At 41.5% G+C, this 20,089-nt stretch overlaps 1 protein-coding gene across 2 annotated transcripts in view; it reads right to left on the minus strand.

The window, feature by feature from the left end:
• Positions 1-827: 827 nt before the first annotated feature.
• LOC116671514 (1-phosphatidylinositol 4,5-bisphosphate phosphodiesterase delta-3-A) overlaps positions 828-20,089 on the minus strand; it is a 43,853-nt gene continuing 24,591 nt past the window's right edge. For both annotated transcript variants that reach the window (XM_032502865.1, XM_032502864.1), the window contains exons 5-16: positions 19,692-19,821; positions 18,807-19,032; positions 15,294-15,495; positions 13,671-13,815; positions 13,376-13,528; positions 9,782-9,925; positions 9,537-9,690; positions 8,567-8,683; positions 8,150-8,328; positions 6,188-6,323; positions 4,603-4,752; positions 828-3,939 (exon numbers count right to left, since the gene is read on the minus strand). In XM_032502865.1, coding sequence (XP_032358756.1) covers positions 3,800-3,939; positions 4,603-4,752; positions 6,188-6,323; positions 8,150-8,328; positions 8,567-8,683; positions 9,537-9,690; positions 9,782-9,925; positions 13,376-13,528; positions 13,671-13,815; positions 15,294-15,495; positions 18,807-19,032; positions 19,692-19,821 — 1,876 coding nt within the window. In that variant the 3' untranslated portion in view covers positions 828-3,799. The remainder of the gene's footprint in view (positions 3,940-4,602; positions 4,753-6,187; positions 6,324-8,149; positions 8,329-8,566; positions 8,684-9,536; positions 9,691-9,781; positions 9,926-13,375; positions 13,529-13,670; positions 13,816-15,293; positions 15,496-18,806; positions 19,033-19,691; positions 19,822-20,089) is intronic.

Raw genomic sequence — 20,089 nt, forward strand, 5'->3', positions numbered from 1 at the left:
AATCTATTCTAGCCAAGCAGCCAGTGTAGAGAGGCTAAAAACAGGAGTGATTTCATCAAGTCTCTTGGTTCTGGTTTACAGATTTTTGATTCATACATGTAAAAAAAAGTAAGAAAAGGACCCAGACCCCATTTAAACCCAGTATCAGGTTTACACTGTCACTGAGGGCTGTGTTAGGATACGGTCCTGCTGCATGTATACACCGATTCACAATAACCAGGTTACTACAGTGCCTATGAACGTGTCCTAAGATTTCCTGCTCCGAGTAACCTAGTTACTAAGTATCATATGATCCATAAAAAGCTTAAAAGTGAACCTTGAAATTAGAATGTTTTATCACAGATATTTTAAATACAATGCCATGTGTATGTTGATGGAGTTATGGGGTGTAGTTATTCTCCCTGTTCTGGCTGGGAACAGATCCTTCATTAAGTGACTCCAGTGCAAGAAGGCTACAGCTAATATGAGGCTTTAGCTACATAAGCTAGACAAATTAAATGGGCATCTTCCAAAGTTTAGTTTGAAATTCCCTCTTTGCGTTCCCCATGACATTTCCTTGAGCAGCTGCAGCAGAGGGAGCTTTCCTATTGGATTGTTGACAGGACAAAACCCTGGCAAGAAACCTACACACTAGGATAAACAGGGCCATTTTTTAGCACATTGTTTGTACTGGCAACTGTCAGATTGTCTGTATTTGCCTGATAACTGATAGAGTTAACGAATTGAAAAGTGTTCTACTTAGGCTCGTCCACAGCTCTGTGTCTGTCCCTCTGCTTCGGTTTCACTCACCACTGAGTCTGACCTAAAGGGTAACTACCGTGTTTTTCCAACCTGGACCCTGTTTTTGTGTCTAAGTGACTGATGGGTAACAACAATCTATGACATTGGTCCAGCACTAAGAGAGATCGCAGCGGATTAAACAAACTACAATATAAGTTAATAGGACAGCTTGTATCACAAAAGTGCTTGTTTGCCCCTGACAGGCTCAGATTACTATTATAAGTGTCTGATAACATTATAGAAAGGATCATTTTAGAGATAGACCTTTAAAACCTCTTTGAGACCAGTCAGAGAAGCAGAAACAGCACTACACCCACCAGACTCTATTTAAAAAAGCAATACTTTTAGCGTGTACAGAGCCATCATATCTTCACCTGTAAATCAGTAAACTATGTTTATTTCAACCAAAACTGGTGGTTGGAAAAGGTGAAAGACAACCCAAAACGGCTTTTCATAGTTTTGTTTTGTTTCCTTCGACTTTGAATGAAGTGTGTTTTACGGTAATCACAAGCTTCACAATTGCCCCATTAACTTCCATTGTAGCTTGTTTCTCGGCCGCCGACTGCAACGATCTGGCTTAATACTGGACCAACGTCAACGACTGTTATCCAGGTGGAAAAAAAAGGTAGTTACCCTTCAATGTCCCACCCACAACACTATCTGACTATCTGTTACGGTATGGCGTTATTTTAGTGCCAATCACTCGCTGCTTGTGAATTAATAGTATTTGCTCGTGAAGATATTTCACAGAGCTCTCAACATTTGACACCAAAATAATGCCTTATTACTGTTTATTGTGTTAAACGTTTCAGATTAATTAAATAATGACTTAAAGCATATAAACAAAACGTGTGTGTTGGAGATTAAATTCCAATATCTCAAGTTTGACTTAAAGATTTTCATTTCGGTTTTATTAACTTCTAATAATCGGTATCTAGTATTGGTCAATCCCTAATATCCACGGCTGCCAGGACAAAGACAACCAGTTGATTTGGCTAAGGCCAACATGAGGTCTGCATCAAAAAGCTTACCCCCCCCCCTTATTTATTTCAGTAAGGTGGGAATCACTAGAGGCCTGACGATACAATATCATCACGATACAATATCATCATGATAAGCTATATCACGATAGGATATCATCACGATACGATAGCATCACGATACGATATCATCATGATGAGTTATATCACGAAATGATATCATCACAATGCGATATCATCACGATACGAAATCATCACGATCCAATATCATCATTATAAGCTTTATCACGATCCAATATCACGGTACGGTGTCACGATGCAATATTATCACGATACGATATCATCTCGATGCAATATCATCACGATACGATATCATCACGATACAATATCATCACGATACGATATCATCATGATACGAATCATCACGATACAATGTCATAATACAATATTTTTGCGATTTTAAACCTATTGCAATATCTTGTAATTTGTTCCTTCTAATTTTCTCAATTTCAAATAATGTCCCCAAAAGGAAACTTTGTCAACATCTGTTTTATCTAAAAAGAAACATTTCTGTTTGTTACTCTCACTTCAATGTTATTCAATGGGACAAACTGACCAACACGTATATAATGAAAGATCCATACTTGGCGTCTGTGTATCAATACAGTATTGCCATGGAAAATGTTGCAATACTATGCTGTATCGACCCCCCCCCCCCACCCCCCCATTCCCTACTGCTAACCTCACAATCATTAAGAAGAAGGATCTAATGATTGTCACTTTGATAACACTTGGCACACAGTTTTATAAACCACTGTGCAGTGTTTTGGTGTCTGATAAGGCTTTACGCTGAGTTTCTTTCTTTCCTGGATTTGTTTTATCGTCTGACTGGTACCTGGTACCTGCTTGGTCTAGACCTACTCTATGTGTAAAATGTCCTGAGGTAACTTCTTTTATGATTTGACACTATAAATTGAATTGAAACAATATGCCCCCATAAACCCTGACCTTTTTAACGCAGTTCTGTTTTTATTCTGAATGTATCTCAATGCACAGACCTATTTTGTTTACCCGCAACTAGCAAACGCCCCATCAACGACTAGGTTTTTGTATTTTTTAAGATGCAAAAATGGCACAAATGGGGATGAAGCTGTGTTGGTTTTTTTCAAGATGCAATTATGGCACAAATAGGGTCACCGTACAATGGGGACGCCGTACAGTTTAATAATGGAAAAAGCGAAAGAGAGAAGTTCTCTCCTTGATGCATGAAGGGGTTTTGGTTTCAGAAAAGTGTCAGATGCTGTTCTATCAATGAAACATGCATGTTGTTTGAAGCCTCCAGGCTCCAAAAGCCAAATTTTAGCTTCAGCTGAACTTTGGAGTGTGTTTGTGTACAGAATGTAACGTGTGGATTCAGTCCTTTGTGTTTTACAGTAGAGTGGCATTAGGACGGGATCATGTCGGGACGGCAGGATCGATTACAGCGACCAATAGTTCTGTCAATGAACATCCGCATATCAGAGGGTAGTTTATAGATGATGTCTCCCTCACATACCATTTTTAAAGCCTCAACTTACTTGTAGGCTTTCTACCCTACACAAGTAATGTTTTCAATCACATACCAGCAGGCATTTATAGATTATTCAGATAAAATACACTAAAAATACGAGACTTAGAGTTAAAAAAAAGTCCTTCCTTCAGAAGGTCTGAGACTTTAGCTACGAGTCTTATATGTGGAGACAAACTATGTGTAGCTCCAAACTTTGGTCATTACCTTGTAGATAATAACATATGTGGACTGTTTCATTGGGTTGTCATTAAGTTCTCAAGTTTCTGCTCGAAAAAATCTCTTTTTCTCCATAAAACATAGATTGGTCGAGGATATAGCTGCAACATTTGTAGGACAAGGTTATAACCGTTATGTTTTATAAATTAGGGCCTAGATTTTTTTTTGCCTGGATCCGGGCAGTCCAGGCATCTTTCCATGGTGGCCTTCATGCTTTATGTTGCTATGGGGTAGAGACGGGGTTAGGGGTTTTTTAGGCTGGAGACTTGGCCGGGGACTTAGCTGATGATTTCGAGGGACTGCTCTGACATGGGGTGACCTTAAGATGGATGAAGAGGGAGGAGGGCGAGAGGCTGGAGCCATCCATCTTGAGCAGTCGGACATGACGATATCCTGCAGAGAGAGAGAGAGATAAAGGAAAGAAGGTCAAGAGAGCAAATTAGCATTTATTAGGGGTTGCAGAAAAAATCTTTAAAAAACATCAAAATCGTGAATTTTTGCGACGGTTTTAAAAATCCCTTATTTTCCTTAGAATCAATAGGTTTTATTAATTCATCCTTATCAATGATTCACCTAAATATGTTCTGTTTCTACAGTACGACTACATCACATCCGTTTCCAGCAAAACAGAGTGAAAGCAGAAAATGCAGAAAAAGTTTGGTTCCTCTTAACAAATGAAATACATGTCAGACTGACTAACTGACATGTGCATTCTTTTTTAGAAAACAATCACTTTTTTTGAAATGTCTCATGATATATTGTCTCTAGAAGTGCAATCTGCAACTTTTGTTTTTGTTAAAGAAGGAAATGAAAATCTACAAGCTACAGAGGGAGACATCACACTTCTATACTATCTTTGTTGGGAGCTGCAGATGCTCAGTAGCTAGGTAAGATCTCATCAGCTAGATAACTCGTTCTCCAACTTTGGTCAGTCCAAGGCAGGATCAGCTGGGAGACTAGGGAGGATTATCTGGGAGACCGAGGATAGTGGCGAGAAATATCGACTCAAGTTCGGGTTCGGGCTCGAGCAGAGAATCTAAAATCTACCACACGCACCTGTTCGAAGACTTGTAAAAGGCAGGGTGTATTGTCCTAGGAAGTCATTGCTTGAGGTATAGTCGTGGTCCTCCACTAGGAAGCGAACCAGAGCCAGGTCAGGAACATGGACGGTAAAGTTAAAGCTACAGTCCCATTGTGGGTTAAAGCCTGAAACAAGGAAAGAACACACTCACAGACAGGAAAGAACACACTTACAGACTTATTCCCACCAATTGATGCAGTTTTACTTGATGGACTTGTAGTCGTATGTAGTAGTATGTAGTGTCCCAACTTTACCCCCAACTTTACCCCCACAGCTCTGTCAGATAAACTCAAGTACCCATTTATGAACACTAGGGATGGACTGATTGTGGTTATTCAAGGTCGATACCGATTATTAGTTATTAATCAAAACCGATAATGGATTTTTGGAACCAATTTACCTATACAAAACGTTGTTGAAATGCTTTGAGCAATCATTTAATAAATTGGAAACTATCAACATAATACCCATTAACAGATTATCTTCAAACTGCCAAAGAAAAACTCAATTATCGGCCGGGTCAAAAATCGGTTTATCTCTAATCCACACCACCTGTCATATTTCAAATGTGTTCATTTCAATTGATTTTAAACCGGACGGTATTTAATACTTTACGTCATTTAAAAGTGGATATTGTAACAATGGTTTTTAAATAAAACAACTGTCACTAGCTATGTTTCCATCCACACGTTTTTATCCAAATTAAGTTATATTGAATTAAAAATGCCTTATGGAAACAGTACATTTTGATGGAAATTCATGAATATCAGCTCACAGGAAATACATTCGGTCTCATCGGATTTTACCTTGATCGATCCGCCCAGGACTTCCTCTCTGTCTTTTACACATGGCGAGTGTCAACAAAGACAGATGGAAGTGGACGGACGAGGAGACGAGAGACTTTCTGAATTTAATTGATCAGGAACTCGCAAAGGAAATGGCCGACAAAGGTTAGGACAAGCCGTGGGACGTCCTGCGGAGTCAATGGAAGGCGCTCAAACAGCGAGACATGTCTAAAAAAAAGGGTCTCTCAGCGGTGCTGGAGGGACAATAAAAGGCAAGTTGCATCTCCATCGTCGTAGCGATGTGTTGAGAGCATCGTTGTTTTCTTATTATTGCTTGAATGTTGTGCGATTCAGTGTGAAAATGGATGGAAACACTTTAGAATGTCTCAAATCAATTCCATGTACCAATTTGATATACGTGTGACGTCATTACCACAGGTTTTTATTGGCTTTAAAGCCGTTGGATGGAAACACTTTCACCAGCTTTAGTCACATGAGTTTTTTTACCGTACTTCAGATAATTTGATACATGGATGGAAACTTAGCTACTGTTTAGGTCAGTCTGCATTTCTACGCCTACCACTTGGACTTGCAGAAGCCATTGGACTTTTTTAACCAGGGTCCATCTATAAGGGTTTTTTGGAGCTTCTAACCACATGTCATGGTGCTAATTAGCTACAATATGATCTGTCCAACTATCAAAAGCTGTGGAGACATTTCTACCGAAGCCATTTCATTCGACACAGGGGCTTTGGTCGATAGGGTGGGCATTTACCATTGTTGTCGACATGATGAGTTTTCTTCTTGTAGTTGTCTATGGGGACACCATGTATCTCCACCCACACATGAGGGTCCACAATCGAGCTGGGTTTGTCCCATTCTGGTTTAGGAAGCTGCTGAGCTGAAATAACCTGGAATAAAAATCAAATCAAAGCTTAACCCTGGTGTTGTCTTCCCGTCAAAATTGAAAATCAACACTTTTGTTGAGGCTTTTAATCAGCGTTTTTAATTTTTTATCATGTTTTGTCCCTTTTTTCAACAATTTTGATGCTTTTTTTCTAGTTTGCCACTCTTTTGACGTTTTCAACACTACGTAACACTAACTTATTAACTTTAGTTTGACAGTTATTGTAGGAAATGTATGGTCAATAAACCTCATTTATAGGAAATTATACCTAATGTTTGAGTTAGAAAAGCAGAAATTAGGAATTATTTAGACTAAAATTAAAGGAATGGATGTTGATGAATAATCACAGACTGGAATATGTCAACTTTGACTCAATACTATTTCAAAACCACTTCAATGTTTTTGCCCAAATACTATAAAATTGAATAAGACACCCCAAAATTAATGAAAGTAGAGATTTGTACCTATGGAAAACGGGTCAATTGACCCAAGGACAACATGAGGAGCGAGAAGAGCTTATCTAGCAACAGTTCAGCCACTCTTGTCTTCTCTCTTAGGATAGATTTCCTCAATGGGTCGGTGGACTTTGGGGGTGAAGTTGCATCATTGTTGCATTTTTCATTTCATAACACTTAGTTAAACGCACAAAACACTGTAACACGATCGAGACGGTCACTTGTTAATTGGACAGAATATCCAAAACTCGACGACACTACTGGTCTCAGAAATAACGCTAATGGAGCAACAGCAAATCTGTAACGTCTTGGGGGGCGTGCACAGACATTTGAAGGGGCCATTGCTCTAAACTGGAAAAAGATAGTAGGGCTGTCTCTCTCTTTCATGTGCAGTAAGAAACAGATTAAATGATATGATTTAATGTAATTTAACATTAATCGTGATGGGTTTATGTTACTGATGCAGCCAGCGCAGAAAAAAGAAGTTTATTTAGGCTCTTTCTCTAGAGAGGCGGCTAAGCCAATCAGGGCAAACGGGCTGTTTCCCGGGCAACGATAGCCCAAACCTGCGCGCGTCCCTTGGGTTTTCTGGTTCTGCTTTAATATTTCTAATATTTTAGAAGAAGGCAAACAATGTGAGCAGCTGATAGACAGTGAATGGAGAGAGAGAGAGAGAGAGATGATGATGTCACACAGACTGTTGATGTCATACAGACAACCAGCGATAGGTGCTCACAGTTTATGGATCCAATCCAATCCACGTTATTTATATAGTACGATTTTAACAAACAAGGTTTCCAAAGTGCTGCACAAAAAGATAATATAGAATGAATAGATAACACAATTAAAGCACAATAAAAAATATAGAGTACAATAAAATAAATACAATGAAATGGACTGCCAGCATACAGTAAACGTATACACATAAGATCAACACTCTACCTGGTGTTAAAAGCCAATGAAATGGATCTGAAAGTTATCATCCTTTAAATCATGTAGAAGTCCGTAAATTGTGTGCAAGGTTGAAATCGCAGGCTAGTTAATGCTATGTATATTTGGTTCACTTCCTGTGTTTGGGACGGATCAAAGCAAAACCGGGACCCCCGAGTTCAGATGCGCTTCCACACCAGCCCAAACCAACTGGACTATCCAACAAACCGCTCCAGGGTTCGTTTTAAAGGGACCATGTGAGGTAGATGCAACCTAAGAATCTTTCCACTGCATATTGACAGTGGTAAAAATATTTTTTGTTAAGGTATTTTTGGGGGGGCATTTTAGACCTTTATTTATATAGGACTGAAGACACCCTGGAACCTGCAGTTTCACCTATTTTGCTACTTGCTTCTCATTTAGGGCAAGTTTGGCAACATCTTACCCGAACAGTGAGCAGGACAGGTCTGTGGCCAGGACCTCCACCAACGTTTTCCGGGTTGAAGGTGGTGTCAGGCTGGCACATGAAGGGAGGCTTCAACGTGTACCCACAGTGACCATTCTGCAGAAACCTGCCTTCGTTTAGGTCCATCTGTTCACCAGGTGTCTGAAAATTCAAAGCAACTGAAGAAAACACAACTGTGTTAGCAACCTAGGCCTACCACAGTGTTCTTTGGATACAACCACTGGGGGGATGTTGGGGGATGTTGGGGGATGGGTAGAACACAATCAGAGCCCAAACTGGAAGATAAGGACTAGAAATATACTAGATACTAGATAGAAAGTCTGGTGCCTGGGTAAAACTCCTGTTTACTCTGTCTGCTTGGATTGTGATTAGAATAAACTAAAAATAAGCTCTCACCAATTTGACAGCCTCCGTTCCACATCTCCTGAGGGTTGTAGTTGGACGACTGGAGGCGCTGGCCTGAGGGGTAAATCCTGCTGAGCTGGTGGGTGTTATGACGAACAAAATACGTCCCTGGAGGGACAGGACAAGTCCAATTAGTCCAATGATCAACAGAAGAAAGACTCATTTTGCTTTTGTCCTTGTGTTACCTGAACAAGGTAGAATCAACAGGTAACTGTATAAAACCACATCTTACTCATATGTGGGAGGCATGCAAACTATTTACCTCTACCTTTAGAAAGTAAGTTAAGTCTATAGACTGTAAAAATAATGGACGTGAAATCTGTGTACGATCAGCAAACTTTCCCTGCTAACGCTAGCAAGCTAGCTTGGTTGTTATTCAATCTAATTTTATTTAGAGTATCAAATCATAACAAGAGTTATCTCGAGATACTTTACAGATTGAGTAGGGTTTAGACCACACTCTATAATTTACAAAGTCTCAACAATTCTAGTAATTCCCCCAAGAGCAAGCAACTGGTGCGTGCGACAGCGGCGAGGACGAACTCCCTTTTAGGGAGAAACCTGGGATGGTGCCTTGCTCAAGAGCACCTGGCAGTGCCCAGGAGGTGAACTGGCATCTCTCCAGCTACTTGTCCACACTCCGTACTTTGGTCCGCATGGGGTCTTAGACCAGCAACCCTCCGCTTCCCAACCCAACTCCCTACGGGCTGAGCTACAGCCACCCCAAATTTAATACTATAAGTAAAATTGAGTTGAAATCAAGTGAGAAGTAGGGTCATTTCCCCATGGACTTCTATTGAAACAGACTTCTTTCTGCAACTATTGGAGTCACCCCCTGCTGGAAATTAAATAGAATGCAGCTTTAAGGAACTTCTACATTGGCTTTACTTTTCGTACCTGGAAACTTTGTCCATTATTATTACAGTCTACGGTTAAGTCACATGCACACATTGAACAGTACCTGAGTCCTTCACGAGTCTTAGTGCTTCACTTTCAGAGAAAGAGGACATGTAAGTTGCGGGGGCTTTGGCTGCTTGTTCAAAGCTTTTAAAGGGAACACTGCGGGTGTAGACGACCAGCGCTGACAGCTCTGGACTCAGCTTAGACACACCTGGCTGAGAAGACACACACACACCAGGAGCCCATCACATTACACCATGAGTTGGTGAGAGCCGCTGCTGTGGGGACAAAGGCGAGCTGACCCACCTTCTGGTCCTCTTTCTTACTGCCGGGTCTGGCTTCGGCGCTGCTGACCTCCTCGTCTGAGCAGCTGAGGTCTGAAGAGCTGGACGAGGACTCCGCCACCACGTGCTCTTTCTTCCCCTTCACCAGGATTTTACCCTTAAGATCCTGCACACACAACAAACACATTCCACACACACATTAACAAGTTGTTGGAAAATTATACTAAACTTTAAATTATTTCGGAATGATTAAAAAGACCAAAAAAGCTACAGCCACTGACTGCTATGATCTCCACTTTTACGACACTAATTTAACTACTACCACTAGTACTGCTTACATTGTTAAATGTCCCATATTGAATGAAACTGAGTATTATAAAGCAGGTCGAGGTTAAGTATCAAAACCCTCAATCCACAGAGAAGTGCACATATTTCAAAAACTGTGCCTTTAAACGAGTCGTCAGGACTTCTGTACTTCTTTAACTATACTATACAGTACGTAGGTAGAAAGTGCAGCTACAGTGTCGTTACAGTCATTCCCCGGTTACAGTGACGGTGCAGAGAACGCAGATGAGGAGGACCCGGGAACACTGACCAATCAGAGCAGAGCGGGCTTCTTCAGGAGGGGGGCTTAAAGAGATAAGCGCTATAAGGGGTGTTTCAGATAAAAGGTGAATACAGGTATATTCCGACAGACAGTATGCTAAAAAAATAACGTGTTTTGTTAACATTGAAGCACGGATGTTCAAGTAGAAACCCAGAATACAAGTATGAACCTGAAAAAAGGTAGAATGTGGGACCTTTAAGACCACTATCAAGGACATTTACTGAAGTACTGGACCTGGACCATAGCACACCCCTTAGCACTGCACTGCTAACACTAACCCACAAGTACTAGGCTTCAATGGTATTTACCTTAACCTCCTAACCCTTTACCAAGCTCCATGCTTATGTAGTAGTAACCCAAGCCTTCACCCCCCCCCGTGCTTCATTTAAGACACTCGCACCTGCTTGCCCTTTCCATCACTATCCCCGCCCACATACTCACACTTTGCCAGATTGTCATTGTTGAGTGACGCTTGTCTTATGGTTTTGGTTTTTATCCTGTTTCTTTGTTCTGTTTTCTGTTATTTCTCCGTGTTTCCTCCCTGTTCTCTGGTGGTGTTGTTCCGGTCTTGTGTTCCCTTGTGAGTGTCTGTATGTTCAGTTTCCTGTTTTATTTTGAAGTCTGGGTCTCGGTCTCATCTTGTCTTTAGTTTTACTTCCTGTGTATGCTTGCTCTTGTGATTACCTGATGTTTTCCACCTGTTTCCCAGCCCTATTTTCACCTGCCTCTCGTTATCTCGTTACCCTGTGTATTCAGCGTCTGTGCTCCCCCTCGTCTATTGTCAGATCGTTTTGTGCATTGCTGTGTGTGTTCCTGACTGAGTTTTACACGTTTGTTCCTGTGGCCAGTTTTTCCCTGCCTATGTACTCTGTTTTTGTCTTGCCTTTTGCCCTGGACCTGTTTTAGATTTTTGACTTTGTTTTTGCCATTTGGATTTTTTCTTTGTTAATAAATCTTCAACCAAACCCTCTCCTGTCTGCCTCCTCTCTGCGTTTAGGTCCTCATTTCATTGTACTGTAACAGCTTGCTGTTTGTTTGGACTGCCATCCTGTTGCCAACCTGTATCAACCCTTCCTGTAAGCCTTTGAATCTTCACATCATCAATTCATCTCTAAAGTGGCTCCTGCATTTGGGTCGCCTCGCACTCACACTTGTGACACTTTTATCATGACTGCTTGTAATATGGTAATGTATGACAATGGATGGATACAATAAAACAGTAGCCTACTGTATGGGAGTGTAAAATCCTCAAAGTAAATAATAGAACATCATCAGTGTAATTGCAGTCACCGGTTGAGGTGCCTCGAGGGAGTGTGATTACTGCAGAGATGGGAAGTAATGTGATACAAATTTGTTCGTTCATGTTTATTGTCCCCACGGGGAAATGATGTTGATACTTTGTTACTGTACTCAAGTAGAGTTTTCAGATATTTTTACTTTTACCCCTTACATTTTAACACAAATATCCGTACTTTCTACTCCTTACATTTTACATAATTGGCTCGTTACTTTAGATTTGTACAAGAGGAGTGTACTATCAGGAGTGATTGGGAGTGCGTGTTGGAGAATAGCGCGGACACGCGCCTCGCATCGCGAGCGGGCGTGCACGCCGCACGGAGAAACAAGTGGGAGAAAAGAAAAAGACAAGCTGTCTGGAGGATAATCAGCTGAGATTGTGTGTGTGTGTGTGTGTGTGTGTGTGTGTGTGTGTGTGTGCGTGCACACGTCTTTGGGAACTGTAAGTCTTATAACTGATGTCAGTTCATTTAAGTCATACGGGTCTATAGTTCTGGCAAATGTAAAGTAAGTTAGCTAGTGATGTTGTTGCTTGTGTTCTTCACCTGTTACCTAGGTTACACCTGGCTGTTGACTCATAATGGTGATTGTTGAACGCCCTCGCTCCCGTTTGAATTTTAGGTGCATTATGTACATGCTACAGAAAACTGCATTAAGAGAATGTAATTAATAGTGGGTTTATTGTTATTATTTACTAGCATATATATCATTCCTATGCATTGTGTATGTAGCCTTTACAATGTTATTTATTTCTTTTATTACCACACACACAGCCATAGCAGAGCTACCCACACCCCCCCCCCCCCATGTTTATACTGATGCTTGAATGTAATAAAGCATTAACAGAGAGAAGTTGTCTCCGTCCGTGTTTTGACAGACACGCCTGGGGCCAAGTTGGAAACCAGAGTCGGCTTTAAATCCAGTCCTAATCTAATTTCAAATCATTTGACTGGAGTTCCCGTTATTTGAGCGTCAATACCAAATTTAATCTAATTGGATGGTAATATACAGATTTATCTCAGAATCACAATTGAATTCATATCTTGCTGCTCAGTCAGACTCTTATTAACCTGGAGTCCCTGTCTCTGTGTTGGCAGACATCCATTTAAAATATAGCCAATGGCATATAAAGAGCCTTTTTTCATGTCCACTGAGTGCACGCACAGACCCTGATTATGTGGAAATGTCGAATAATTGGGACACAGAAGATCAGAGAACCCAGAACCCATCCTTGCATAGGAGTCTGACTGAGAGCCAGTCGTTGGCTATTTTCTAACGTCATCCAAATTCAACTGAAAAGTAGCAACTACACACCAAATATCTATCTGCATATCTTTTCAGGCAACTGCAAAACTGTGTGGCTCCAGTGCATGCAGGCTACTAATTCTACTTGATAGGTTGAATATTCCTTCTGAATGTATCCAAATGTCTTTTCATATTTTTATATCTTCTCTAAAGTATCGTAAATCATGCATGAGAGAGACCTGTCTTTTGGAAACTGAAGGTTACTGGTCAGGGGCCCTGTGGTTGAGAAATGGTCAAGATCCAGATGTGAAGCGGGTCAAATCATAACAGGATGGGGCCCTGAAAGAGTCACGTGTTCATCGTGTATGAGTCTCACCCTTCATCACTACTATGTCTCATTCAAAGACACTATTTGTTGCAATAATATAGTAGTTCCCATGGGGATAGAACTTTAATGCGTCTCCTAACCTCTGGTGAAGGCAGGCTGTTAGGATCCAGATCATTGAGGGGTTTGGTGAGGAGTTTGTCTCCCAGGATGGATCGCAGGTGTTGCGCCATCACTGTCTGCTGTTCCACGGAGCAGTGGTTCTCCAGGGACAGGATCAGAGGGAAAGGAGATGCCTTGGAGAGAGGGACAATGGTGCAAAGTTAGGGAGAAAAGGCTTTCATTTGTCCACACAAATGAAATTAGAAAGCATGTGTCTAAACTTTTAATACTCATCTGTACAGTAGAATTCTGAATTTGACCATTGGCCATACTCACTTTAAAAGCATATTCGTTGATCGTCTCAATGACTTCGACAAAGAGCACTTTGGAGGTGAGTGTGTGACCGTGATAGATGACTGGCTCTCCTTTATCTCCGTCCCAACAGTCCAGCTCCACACAGCGGCAGCCATGATTCAGCGCTCTAAGAGAAAAGTCATCATTAGGAATCTCTGAAACAGAGATGACATAGTGAGTTTGTGACTAGCTTTCTGTTGGCGGCTAGCAAAGATTACAACAACATCCAGAGACCAGCTGTCAAAATGCACCAAGGTCTAATTGGCATGTTTTACATATTTAATGAAGGATTTTGTATTTTTGTCTCATGTCACTTCCTTTGTGAGCCCCTTTCAACTCTCCTGTGCCCCCCCATGGGGCGGCGCACCTCACAGTTGGAAAACCTTTGTTATAAAGGGAGGCTTCCATTTCAGATCAGTCCACAACAGCTGACTTCTTGCACAGCAAAAGGGCAGCAGTTCTAGTCCAAGCTCCTTCCAGATGTCTAAGACCAGCCACCCTTCAAAGGAAACTCATTTTCTATCCATGAGTCCAGTACAATGCCTGCATCGATCCACCTGTCCAGTTCCACCCCCAACTCGGGGTGATGTGCTGATCCTCATCACCGCCACTTCACACTCAGCTGCAAACTGTCCCAGTGACAGACGCAGACACCGGAGGTCATGGGTCGATGAGGCCAGCAGAACCACATCATCTGCAAAGAGCAGAGATGCAATCCTAAAGCCACCAAACCTAATCCGCATTGCTCTTCCACTGGTTCAACCTCGCATGAGCTTTCCTAGGCAAGCTGACACCCCTAGACTTAGACGTCTCTTTATTACTCCTTTTGGGATGACTCCTGCAAGGAAATTGAAATTTCCAGCAGCAGTTTTCAGCAAGAAGAACACAGTATTTTGAGAAAAAGGCATTATAAAGATAACAATAATAACAGTAATAATAATAATAACAATAAAAACCTTTGGCTATAAAAAAGACATTTACCATAAATTATCAATCAGGTGTCAGTGTCAAGTCAAGTGTTCAAGTGTCCAAGTATTTATGTGAGTCCAGGTGTGTGTGTGTGTGTGTGTGTGTATATGTACTGTCCTCTTTACCATATTTGTAACTAACGCAAATCCACTGATCTCCTTATTTCAAATGGTACCCACCACTGTCTGTCTGCTAGAACACACTGTTCCCAAGCTCCACAAGCTCCCCCTCCCACCCCCCCAGTGCATATGTACAGGTATGTGTATGAAATGCAATTGATAGAGTTTTCATAAAAAAAATTGTCAAAATAACTTAAGCTGAATTGAGGATTACATTGTTACTTTGCATATCATCGCTGTTGGGCAGAATCCCTGTATCTCCATATTTCGTCTTTTTTTTATATATATATCATTGCCATTGGTCACTTTTTATGTCTGTTGTTTTCAAAATATTTAATCAGAGAGGGAATTTCATCTGACTTTGTCAAAGGTTTTGGACTTACTGTACATGGTTTTCACCCTACAGCGACAATATTTCAATACGCATGTTCAAATTGAGTGGCAAAATTGCAAATTGGATTGACATTAGAATAAAGAGACCAAAAAAACGTCCATATACAGTATGCGGGTGTCCTACCGGATGTATGGCTCTGTGCTGCTGGCCCCAGTCAGCTGGTCCTTAGTGAGGTAGGTGTTGTGGGAGGAGGAGATGAAGTAGTGTGCCAGTGGGTACTTCATGTCTTGGTAAACCCTAGCATGTTCCGGGTTCAACACACAGTTCTCCTTAGACAGCATGTACATGGTGAAACCATTGGGGGTCATGAACTGGTTCTTCTGGGCTGTACTGGGCAAAATGCACAAACACAAATCATTAAAGTAGGGGAATTATCATATAGCGAGCAAAGTGGCATTCAGTGTGCAGCTTGTTGTAAATTCCATGAGATATTTAACAATTTTAATGCTATCATTTGTCTTTTGGTCATACATAAAGCTGATGGATTTTGAATTTTTCCAAGAATTTTTTTGAGACAAGCATCTAGATGGAGTTTAGAGAGTAGTATGTAAGGGGAAAATTCCTTGTAGGGAAGTTGTTGTGGATGGGTCAAACACAGGACTTTCACCCAGGAGAGTGGGGTCTGTGTCCTCTGTGTATCCTTAAACGTCCTGTTATTGCCGCTTGTCAGGAAAGTCACTTTCTTCTTTAACAGTCCCGTTATTCCCGTAAACCCACCCAGGACCTCTCCGAAAACCCAACCGTCCCGTTCTTTTCCTTAACCTAACAGCCTCAAAACAGACGGCAATAGTCCTGACCAAGCGCATTTAGGTAAAGCGTGTTCTATGACGTTAAAGGAAACGACCTAGCGTGTTATATGACAATAAAGGAGACAACCAAGCGTGTTATATGACACTAAAGGAGACGACCAAGCGTGTTATATGATGCTAAAGGAGACGACCAAGCATGTTGTATGACGCTAAAGGAGACGACCAAGCATGTTATATGACGCTAAAGGAGACAACCAAGCGTGTTATATGACGCTAAAGGAGACGACCAAGCATGTTATATGACGCTAAAGGAGACGACCAAGAGTGTTATATGACGTTAAAGGAGACAACCAAGCGTGTTATATGACGCTAAATGAGACGACCAAGAGTGTTATATGACGTTAAAGGAGACAACCAAGCATGTTATATGACGCTAAAGGAGACGACCAAGCGTGTTATATGACGCTAAAGGAGACGACCAAGAGTGTTATATGACGTTAAAGGAGACAACCAAGCGTGTTGTATGACGCTAAAGGAGACGACCAAGCGCGTGTTATATGACGCTAAAGGAGACAACCAAGCGTGTTGTATGACGCTAAAGGAGACAACCAAGCGTGTTATATGACACCAAAGGAGACGACCAAGCGTGTTACATGTTGATGAAGGAGACGACCAAGCATGTTATTGACACTAAAGAAGACGACCAAGCATGTGTTATATGACGCTAAAGGAGACAACCAAGGGTGTTATATGATGCTAAAGGAGACAACCAAGGGTGTTAAATGATGCTAAAGGAGACAACCAAGGCTGTTATATGACGCTAAAGGAGACAACCAAGGGTGTTATATGATGCTAAAGGAGACAACCAAGGGTGTTATATGACGCTAAAGGAGACGACCAAGGGTGTTATATGATGCTAAAGGAGACGACCAAGCGTGTTATATGACACTAAAGGAGACAACCAAGCATGTTATATGACGCTAAAGGAGACAACCAAGCATGTTATATGACGCTAAAGGAGACGACCAAGAGTGTTATATGACGTTAAAGGAGACAACCAAGCGTGTTATATGACGCTAAATGAGACGACCAAGAGTGTTATATGACGTTAAAGGAGACAACCAAGCATGTTATATGACGCTAAAGGAGACGACCAAGCGTGTTATTGACGCTAAAGGAGACGACCAAGCATGTTATATGACGCTAAAGGAGACGACCAAGCGTGTTATATGACGCTAAAGGAGACGACCAAGAGTGTTATATGACGTTAAAGGAGACAACCAAGCGTGTTGTATGACGCTAAAGGAGACGACCAAGCGTGTGTTATATGACGCTAAAGGAGACAACCAAGCGTGTTGTATGACGCTAAAGGAGACAACCAAGCGTGTTATATGCACCAAAGGAGACGACCAAGCGTGTTACATGTTGATGAAGGAGACGACCAAGCATGTTTATGACACTAAGAAGACGACACAAGCATGTTATATGACGCTAAAGGAGACAACCAAGGGTGTTATATGATGCTAAAGGAGACAACCAAGGGTGTTAATGATGCTAAAGGAGACAACCAAGGCTGTTATATGACGCTAAAGGAGACAACCAAGGGTGTTATGATGCTAAAGGAGACAACCAAGGGTGTTATATGACGCTAAAGGAGACAACCAAGCATGTTATATGACGCTAAAGGAGACAACCAAGCATGTTATATGACGCTAAAGGAGACGACCAGAGTGTTATATGACGTAAAGGAGACAACCAAGCGTGTTATATGACGCTAAATGAGACGACCAAGCGCGTGTTATATGACGCTAAAGGAGACAACCAAGCATGTTATATGACGCTAAAGGAGACAACCAAGCATGTTATATGACGCTAAAGGAGACGACCAAGAGTGTTATATGACATTAAAGGAGACAACCAAGCGTGTTATATGATGCTAAAGGAGACGACCAAGCGTGTTATATGACACTAAAGGAGACGACCAAGCGTGTTATATGACGTTAAAGGAGACGACCAAGAGTGTTATATGACATTAAAGGAGACAACCAAGCGTGTTATATGACGCTAAAGGAGACGACCAAGAGTGTTATATGACATTAAAGGAGACAACCAAGCGTGTTATATGACGCTAAAGGAGACGACCAAGCATGTTGTATGACGCTAAAGGAGACGACCAAGCGTGTTATATGACGCTAAAGGAGACAACCAAGCATGTTATATGACGCTAAAGGAGACAACCAAGCATGTTATATGACGCTAAAGGAGACGACCAAGAGTGTTATATGACGTTAAAGGAGACAACCAAGCGTGTTATATGACGCTAAATGAGACGACCAAGCGCGTGTTATATGACGCTAAAGGAGACGACCAAGGGTGTTATATGATTCTAAAGGAGACGACCAAGCGTGTTATATGATGCTAAAGGAGACGACCAAGAGTGTTATATGACGTTAAAGGAGACAACCAAGCGTGTTATATGACGCTAAAGGAGACGACCAAGAGTGTTATATGACGTTAAAGGAGACAACCAAGCATGTGACAACATTAAAAAAATATATATAAAGGAAAGAATTATGCACAGCAGTTCCTTAACTCAACTTTTGTGGTTCTCTAGGCTACATTAGACTCTTAAAGGCAAGACGTTTTTGATTCTGCTTCTGAACATTATAGCCAAACCATCTATCTTTTTTGGCAACCTGACTTGTTTAAATCCAATATTCACTGTACTTTTCTGGTCTATATTAACTCTTGAGAAAAGATGGCGAGCTGCCAGCCGCTCTGTGTTGAACATATAGTTGCTAACTGTGCTGGTCTCCCATTTGGTGCTGGGCGAGTCGCATCACCCTTTTTCTGAACACCAGATAAATGTTGGTACTTAGCACCGTACCCCACTCGTTAAGTTCATAGGTGAGGATCAGGCTTTGGGCGTGGGTGACTGAAGCGTCCTCCCCCTGGTCCTTCAAGAAATCCCTCAGGTCCACAGTGGAAAGTACACAGCCATTTGCAGAGTAGCGGATAAACACAGCATCCAGCTCTGGTCTCCGTAACAACTCCCTGCAGAACACTTCGATCTCTCCGTGGTCCAGACGACCGTCGGCTGACTGGTCACATTTCTATCACGGAGACAGAGTGAGATACACGTGATCAATCTTTGTTTCATCATTTAAGCTTGTCTCATTTCATCCAACAAGACAGTCATCGGAGGTCTGTCATTAGTCAAGTCGACTTTCAATTACTGATTACAAATCACAGAGGAGGAGGGGAGATTCCAGGATTTTTTAGGTGGGGTTGCACAGGGGGGGATCAATAATCATGGAGGGTTGGGGCATTTTTTATCAAAATACAGCGCAGAACATTTGTGTAGAAATATAGAAAATATTGGCAAGGATAAAACCCACAATACAATTCTGCTAAAAAAAACAAAAACAAAAACATTCATTATTAGTTTTCCTTGTTTTTAATTTAGACAAATTGTATATCCAAATACAATACACATTTTCAATAGGCTCAGTCTGCCACCTTTTTTTTAAAGTGCTGGTTCCATAGTATCAGAATTTTGGGTTGTGTCATGGAAACATTAATGGGTTATGTGACGAGGGCTGGTGGAAGACTGGCAGAACACGGAGCCAAGTGACAGTACTCTGATCCAATGGAAGTCACAATGGTCCGATTGACAGCACTCTAGCCCAATGGAATGGGGGGGGTGGTACCATCCCCTGAATGTGAGCTATTGGGCCAATGTTTTTAAGCGTGTATTTGTGTATCCTGTTACCTGGAAGAGGCTACGGGCGTACTGCTCATTCAGGTCAATGTTGATCATCCGCAGCAGTGTCTGGACTTCGTCATAACTCATCTTATCATCGTGGTTCTGGTCGGCCCGACTCAGGTAAGCATGAATCCAGGTGACACACAAACATAGTCAAGGAAGCAGCGAGAGAAGACAACGGATAGTGTATGGTGGCGTTTCACCAATTTGGAGTTTTGTAACACAGCAGTAATAGTAATACTTCATTATAATTACTCTACCTATGACACTTTCCTTCAATGAAAAAAGTGAAAGATGGCAGAAGTAGCAACATATATTTTCTGTACATACTTGTTACACTGTTGGCATTTTGGTTTGGGACTCTTAAAGGTCTTTGAAGGGGGTTTATGGGGCCTCCAAATGTA

This window comes from Etheostoma spectabile, chromosome 21, assembly GCF_008692095.1.
Source record: "Etheostoma spectabile isolate EspeVRDwgs_2016 chromosome 21, UIUC_Espe_1.0, whole genome shotgun sequence".
Lineage (NCBI taxonomy): Eukaryota > Metazoa > Chordata > Actinopteri > Perciformes > Percidae > Etheostoma > Etheostoma spectabile.